The sequence below is a fragment of the Quercus lobata genome, chromosome 6, assembly GCF_001633185.2.
Source record: "Quercus lobata isolate SW786 chromosome 6, ValleyOak3.0 Primary Assembly, whole genome shotgun sequence".
NCBI classification, from domain to species: Eukaryota; Viridiplantae; Streptophyta; class Magnoliopsida; order Fagales; family Fagaceae; genus Quercus; species Quercus lobata.
In genome coordinates this window covers 36,049,970-36,057,632 of record NC_044909.1, presented here as the reverse complement: position 1 = coordinate 36,057,632, position 7,663 = coordinate 36,049,970, and the positions used below count along the sequence as shown (strand labels likewise).

Here is a 7,663-nt window from a genome sequence, read left to right as displayed (position 1 = left end):
TATCAAACACATATTTTATATTTTTTGAATACTGAAAAATGTTATTTAAACCATGATACCAAACACATTTTTTGTTTTATTCACACTAAAAATATGTTTTTCGATAACACTTTTTAAACCACAATTTTCACATCTTTTTAAACAATAATTTTTGAAAACTATAACTTGTTCAAAAACAAAAACACGCGTTTGGCAACATCATATCTGTGTTTAGTGTTACTTGAAAATTGTGGTTGAAAATATGGTTATTAAATGATGCTTTTTTGAAATCACCCGTGGGTCCGTGGCCTCTTTGTAAACAGCAAACAACATTGGAAGTGACAATACCGTAAATACCTTCAAACACAGTAGGAACCACCCAACTGATGTGACATATCTGTGTTCAGTTCTCTTTCTCTCGACAGACTCTCTGCACTCGTCAAATAAAAAATTTTATTTTGTGTAGGATGTCAGCTTTTTTTTTCTTTTTTTTTTTTAATTAAACACATATATCAAATACATATTACTCCTGACATCACGTGCAATCAACGTTAAAATAAGCTATTATTAATCAATCACGTTCTTCTTCTTCATTCAGCTATCCAACGAACCTTGGATTCCATTGCCTTGCGCTTCCATGACCAGCAACGAGAAGAAGCTTCACATAGCCATGTTCCCATGGCTAGCCTTTGGGCATATGATCCCCTACCTAGAGCTCGCCAAGCTCATAGCTCAAAAGGGTCACCGCATCTCCTTCATATCCACTCCTCGAAACATTGATCGCCTCCCCAAACTCCCGCCCAATTTGGCTTCCCTCATAGATTTGGTGAAGCTTCCATTACCCCACGTGGACAACCTCCCAGAAGATGCCGAGGCCACCATTGATGTCCCTTCAAACAAGGTCCCGTACCTCTCAAAGGCATACGATGCTCTCCAAGACTCTGTGGCTCTGTTCCTAAAAGACTCACAGCCAGATTGGCTTCTTTACGACTTTGCTCCTTATTGGTTACCAAGAATAGCTCGGGAACTAGGCATCCCAAACGCTTTCTTCAGTATATTCATCGCTGCCTTACTGAGCTTCATGGGGTCGAAAGCCCTTTTCGGCGGCCGCAAGAACCCAGAGGATTTTACAGTGCCGCCCAAGTGGGTCCCATTCCCAACCACGGTGGCGTATCGGTTCTTCGAGAGTATGAAAATCTTCGAGTGCACAGAGGCCGACGTGTCAAACGTGTCTGTTTTTTCCCGTTTCGTGGAAGTACTTGATGGTTGCGACATAGTGGTTGTGAGAAGCTGCATGGAGCTCGAGCCAGAGTGGCTATGTCTTCTTGAGGATCTTCACAGGAAACCGATTCTCCCAATTGGTCAACTTCCCACTATAGTGCTCAACAGCGAGGATGAAACCGACACATGGTTGTGGATGAAAGAGTGGCTGGACAAGCAAGCCAAAGGTTCAGTAGTGTACGTAGCATTTGGGAGCGAGGCAAAGCCTAGTCAAGAGGAACTCACTGAGATAGCTCTTGGTTTGGAACAGTCCAAGTTACCCTTCTTCTTTGTACTAAGAACTCGACGTGGGACAGCTGATACTGGGTTGATCGAGTTACCAGAGGGGTTCGAGGAGCGAACCAAAGGACAAGGGGTGGTTTGTACGAATTGGGTACCTCAGCTCAAGATTTTAGCTCATGACTCCGTTGGTGGATTTTTCACTCACTCTGGGTGGACCTCAGTGGTGGAAGCACTTCAGTTTGGGAGAGCTCTCATATTGTTGACTTTCTATTCAGACCAAGGGATTAATGCTAAGGTTCTGGAAGAGAAACAAATTGGGTATTTGATACCAAGGAACGAGCAGGATGGTTCGTTTACAAGGGACTCGGTAGCTAAGTCACTAAGGCTGGTGATGGTAGAGGAAGAAGGCAAGCTGTACAGGGACAAGGCTAAGGAGATGAAGGGTCTGTTTGGAGACAGGCAGAGTCAGGATCTATACTTGGAAAGTTTCCTTGATTACCTGAAAACCCATCAACGTCTCTCCAAATTGCCATCTGAAAACATTTGCAGTTGAATAAATCCTAGCTATATACCAGTAGCCAACAACATTTGGAAATCGTTATTTCTTCTCTTTGCTTCATTAATGGTGGGTTTGTTAAGGTATCAGCTTCCAGGGATTATGGTTAAGCTTTCTTGTAGCTTATTGCTTTTCTCGATTGTCAGCTTTTTGCTTTTCTGTCTAAATAAAAAAAAAAATTTGTGGATCATTTGAAAATTTTGTGTTTGGTTTCAAAAATTACTTTGAAAAATATAAGAAATCCAGGCATTTTGGGGGTGGGGGGGGGTGGTTTGATATATGTGTTTGAAAATATGTATTTTTGTTGTTTGAAAATATGTGTGGGTGAAAAAGTGTATGAAAATATATGTAATGTTGTTTAAAAATTAAAAATTAAAAATGTGTGTTTGAGTTGGTATACCAAGCACACCTTGCGTGTTCTAATAATTATGCATGTTAGTTTTGGATCATTGTTCAAAAAAATGAAACCAATTCATAACATATTTTTCCACTTCAACCGATCATACATTTTTTTCGTACCATTTCAAGGGAGAAGGCATATTACAAAAGTGCATAAACAACTGGAGAAAAACAGCAATGGGGCATTGGCCCACGAGTTGCCACTTTAGCTATAGATCACAGTTCTTTTACAACCACATGGAGTACCCAGAACACATCACAGTGAAAGCCACTTTGAGTCAAAAAACAAAGATCGGCTAATCTAGTACTATCTAGCCAATCAGAGGCTCTTTTCATCTTGAATGTTTGCAGAAGACTCTTGCTATCACTTAGAAACAAAACATGCTGAAAATCGTGATCTTTTGCTACTAGTCCAGCTTCAATAACTACCTCCAGCAATGCCCCAATTGATGTTCTAGCATTGCTACTAATTGCTCCGAAAAACACCTTACCCCCCTGAACCGTTAATGCTTCATAAGCAGTGTCATTTCTATATGGTCTCCTGCTCCTAGCTCTTGCAAGCTTGACGCTTAGTTGCCAGTCCCCTGCTGCGGACTGATTCTCTAGTTTGGTGCATCTGTCATCTCTGCCCCTGGAGTGCTATAATTTGAGAGGGTGTCCTTGTACCTGCAAGATAAGTTTTAAGCAATTAGAATCACTTCCACTGGATTTGGGGTAATTCCTTGATGAACCACTCTGTTCCTATAAGTCCAGATAGTCTAGAGAGTGATAAAAATATCCTGCAAATAACACATAGAATCTGAATCACTCAGATTATGTCTTGAGAGGAGTTGTTTTAACCAATGTTGAACAGAGTTACTGGTGTAATTTGATGTGTGAACGGCTAGGGTAGAACCATGCCAGCAAGCTCTTGCAAAGGGGCAGTGAAGGAAAAGGTGAGTATGGCTTTCTTCCTCCTCATTACACATTGGGCACAACCTTGTTGTTGAGATGCCCCTGGCATGTAGATTGAGGAGGGTAGGAAGACAATTATGCAGAAGTTTCCAAATAAAGATGCTTTAAAGTACCTTTACTTTTGAAAAGGACCTCCACCAACCCATATGTGCTTAAAAGTGCCTAGATTGACTTAATGCATCCCTAGTTAAAAGTTCATAAGCTTTTTTCACTTGCTAATCCCCATTTTTTGAGAACTTCCAATGGAGTTTATCCTGCATAGAATTTGTCTTGGAGATATTGTTAGGACATATGTGTTTCACTTGTTAAGACCATATGTCATTCTTTTATGTAATTGGCTAATCCTTTGACAAAACGCACTTTACTTGTATTTGGGTAGATTTAGGATATGTTTAATACTTCAAGAAACATGTTATTCAAGTCTAGTATTAAAGCCATGAAGATTGGACCAAGAAACAAGTAAAGAAAAGATGTTCACTAAAGCTGGATAGATAGCTCGACACCTGCGGACAGATAGCTCGACACCTCTCGACAGCTATGTTATCTATTGAGCTCTTTAGTTGAGAGATATCGCAATCTCGACACCTCTCGATAGCTAGGTGGATTGATCGAGGAAGCTCCTGTCTCCTCGACAGCTCCTCGATAGCTGTATCTATCGAAGTTTAAAACTCGACACCTCCCGATCGATTGAGGTTATGGGAATTCAGATTTTCATATCTGATTTTCAGCCTATGATGACATGTATGTGTAGGGTTTTTTTTCTCACAACCCTAGACCTATATAAGACTTATTTTAGAAGCCGTCACATAAGAGAATACAAGGAGAACATATGCTAAAGGTGACCGATGCCTTATTCTCTCTAAAAGAAGCTACTACGTCTTTGCGCCTTAGAATTTTATAACTAAGTGCTTCTTGATCTTCATTGTTGATGAAGTGAAGAACTTTGCAGCCAACATTCTTCTTCCTCAAGTTGGTGAGTGAGTCACATACTGGGATTCGTGCAAAGGAGTTAGTCACGTACTGATATCCGTGCAACAAAAAGGGTGGCGTTCATATATTGAAGAGTACAAAGGTTCTGGAGCAGTAGAAGGTTTCTGCTGTGAGTTCATCTACGGGGATTGTAGAGTTTAGGGACAAAGGTTTTGTACTAGATCTGAAATTTCTCTTTACTATAGTGAATTACTTTTTGGGAAGGTTTCCCCCTAGGTTTTTTTACTGTGAAACTAGTTTGTTTCCTTGATTTTCCTGGGTCATCATATCTTGTCTTATTTATTTTTCCGCTGCATGATATTGATGTTTGTTTGTTTTAACAAGTTTTATTCATAATAAATCTAATTAACAAACTTGGATTTAAAACTTGTTAATTCTATCAATCGGGGTCTAAATTTCCCAACAGATAGGAATTTGAAGAATTACAAAGGCCTTAGGAAACGGGTACAAACTTCTAACAAAATCTACCTTCCAATTCCTAGTATCGTGATCAATTAAATCCCCCACAGTACCTGTGGGGAGATGAGGTTGGGATAAGTTCATATTTGGGTGTAAGGTCCAGTTCCTATGGTTTAGAAGGATGTTATATCCATTCCCAACTCTCCACTTTCCTTCCCTCAAAAATTGATTTTCTTGTTTGATGATATTGTAGGAGGCAAAATTTTAAGCCAATCATAAAATGCCACATCAAAATTTAGTGGCAAATTCTAAATTAATGTCACTAAATTAATCAAATTAGATGATGACATGTGTCATCCAACTTGGCATCACATTGGCACATCAAAATTTGCCACGTGTAATTTGGCCCACAAAATAAAGATAAATTTCATATTTAAAATTTATGGATAATTAACTTTATTAAACTAAATAAATAAATAAGATAAAGATAAATTTTTTTGTTCAAAATTTGATAGATAATTATCTTTATTAAAATAAATAAATTAAATAGAGATAATTATTTATCTTGGTTGATTATTATCTTTATCAAAATGTGATCTTTATCAAAATAAATAAATAGAGATAATTATCTCTAAGAAGAATTTGGACTAATCAAAAGTCTACTACATACTTTCAAGCATATCAATTCAAAGTGGAGCTTATCCTCTGAAATCACTATAAATAGAGGACATCCCCTTTCATTTTGACCACAAAGTTTTCAAGAGACCCAAGCTCTGGAGAAATTCCATCTCAAGAAACTTTGAAGAACTTGAAGAACATTCGAAGAACTTGAAGAACATTCGAAGAACTTGAAGAACATTCGAAGGGCTTGAAGAACTTGAAGAACTTGAAGGACAATAAATCTCTAATAAGCTTGAAGCTAGAGATTTACTGTGAAGACTGATCAATCCATCTACCAATTAAAGTCAAGAAGATTCTTGTTCGAGTCAAATTCAATGAAGATAGAATCAGAGGATTTTCTTTTGTAAAAGAATCGAAATAGAAATTGTACTCATTATACATCAATACAAATTTATATTTGCAAACCATATTTCTTTTCAATTGTTTGACTTTCTGCAATTGGGAAATTTTGTGTTTACAGATATTTCTCCAAACCCATGAGTGATGGGGTTTTGACCTAAAATCCTGTATAAACAAGCAGGAAAGTACCTAGACTTAAAGGTTTTAGCTAAGAGGGATTGGGGATTCTAACAAATTCCCCAACATTGTTTGTTAAGCATTGCCTGATTCATGTATTTAAACTTCTTAATTCCCAACCCACCAAGTTTCTTAGGTTTGCTAATCTTATCCCAGTTAATTAGATGAAGCTTGTTCTTACCATGATCATGACCTCACCAGAAGGCACGGATAATTGAGTCCATTTTACTGCAAACATGTTTTGGAACTTTAGAACATGAAAAGGAATATAATGGTAGGGATTGAAGAACAGTAGCTATTAAAGTTGTTCTACCTGTTTGGGATAAAAGTTTCATTTTCCAACCTTGAAGTTTTGCTTTTTGTTTATCAATAAGAAATTGGAAGTCAGCAACCCTGCTACCTCTCAACTTGAATTGGACACCAAGATACTTGTTGGGTTGTTGGACCAGATTGACCTGAAGAGTCCTGGCAAGGCTTGCTTGTTCCTTCATAGGCATGTTTGGTGAACAAAACACATTAGATTTAGCTAGATTGATAGATTGACACGAGATGGAGCAATACCACTTCAGGATGAGCTGAAGATTTTGAACAAAAATTTTATCCTTCCTTCCTTGGGGAAAAATCTGAGCAATAGAGGAAAATGTTGGAAAAGAAATCAAGAAATTGAAAATAACTCCAAAACTTCTAACATGTAATTTGATTTTCGTAGTAAAAAATGTAAAATTATGATACAGTTCTAACAAACAGTACCCGTCTTGGGCTTTGTGGTTAGTTTAATCATTTATGTGTTGTTTGTCTCTTTAGAAGAAGGAATAGCAACTAATTAAAACAAAATTTTCTCATTTGAATTTTTTTTTTTTAACGAGAATTAACCTCATGTTTTATTTTATATGAAAACTGGTCGACTGCTTGTGTGTTTTAATAATTTTCAAACTTCTATACTTAAATTTTATGATTAGTTTGGATTGAGGGGAAGGAAGGGAGAGTAGAGAAGAGTAGAATAGAATTAGCCCAAAATTAGCTTATTTTCAACTAACTCTACTCTAATCTCCCTTCATTCCAAACAGACCCCCAAGATAATTTAAACTTCTTGAAATTTTGTAGAACTTCAACTATAATTGAATTAATCTATATTTAGAGACACAATATTTTTCACAATTGTTAATATGATATGTTGTGATTTATGGATAATAAAAGTAGTGCCAATAGTAGAATAAGTGAAAATGAGTGCTCACACATTTTAAAAACTCAAACTTATAGAAATAATTTTTAATCCAAGGATAATTTAAAATTTTTAAAATTTTTGTATTACTTCAATTAGAGTAAAATTTCCATAATAAAAAAAAAAAGTAGATTCTATATATTTATACAACAAGTCTAGGTACACAATATAATTTACAACTACTAATACTTTCTATTGTGATTTGTTCATAATAAAAATGGTTTTAGTTGTAGGCCAAAATGAAAGTGATATTGCTCCAATCACAACACCATTAACATTTGTGTAAAAAGTTGTGACTCTAACATTATTCATATTTATATCTATATAATAAAACTAGCATAATTTCCATAATAAAACTAGCATATTTCTAAGGATTTTTTTTCTTTCTAATTTTTTGGTTTAGTGTCATAATTTTCCATTAATCTTAATTTGAGATTTATACGTTTGTACAATTGCACTTACAA

General features: G+C 36.4%; 1 protein-coding gene across 1 annotated transcript; it reads left to right on the top strand.

The window, feature by feature from the left end:
- Positions 1-513: 513 nt before the first annotated feature.
- On the top strand, positions 514-2,245 carry LOC115995179 (UDP-glycosyltransferase 91A1-like). The gene has a single exon (XM_031119638.1). The coding sequence runs from the start codon at positions 617-619 to the stop codon at positions 2,033-2,035; it is 1,419 nt and encodes a 472-aa protein (XP_030975498.1). The 5' UTR covers positions 514-616; the 3' UTR covers positions 2,036-2,245.
- The last annotated feature ends 5,418 nt before the right edge of the window (positions 2,246-7,663 follow it).

Coding starts and splice junctions, on each gene's coding strand:
- LOC115995179 (XM_031119638.1), top strand. CDS start 617: ATGACCAGCAACGAGAAGAAGCTTCACATAGCCATGTTCCCATGGCTA.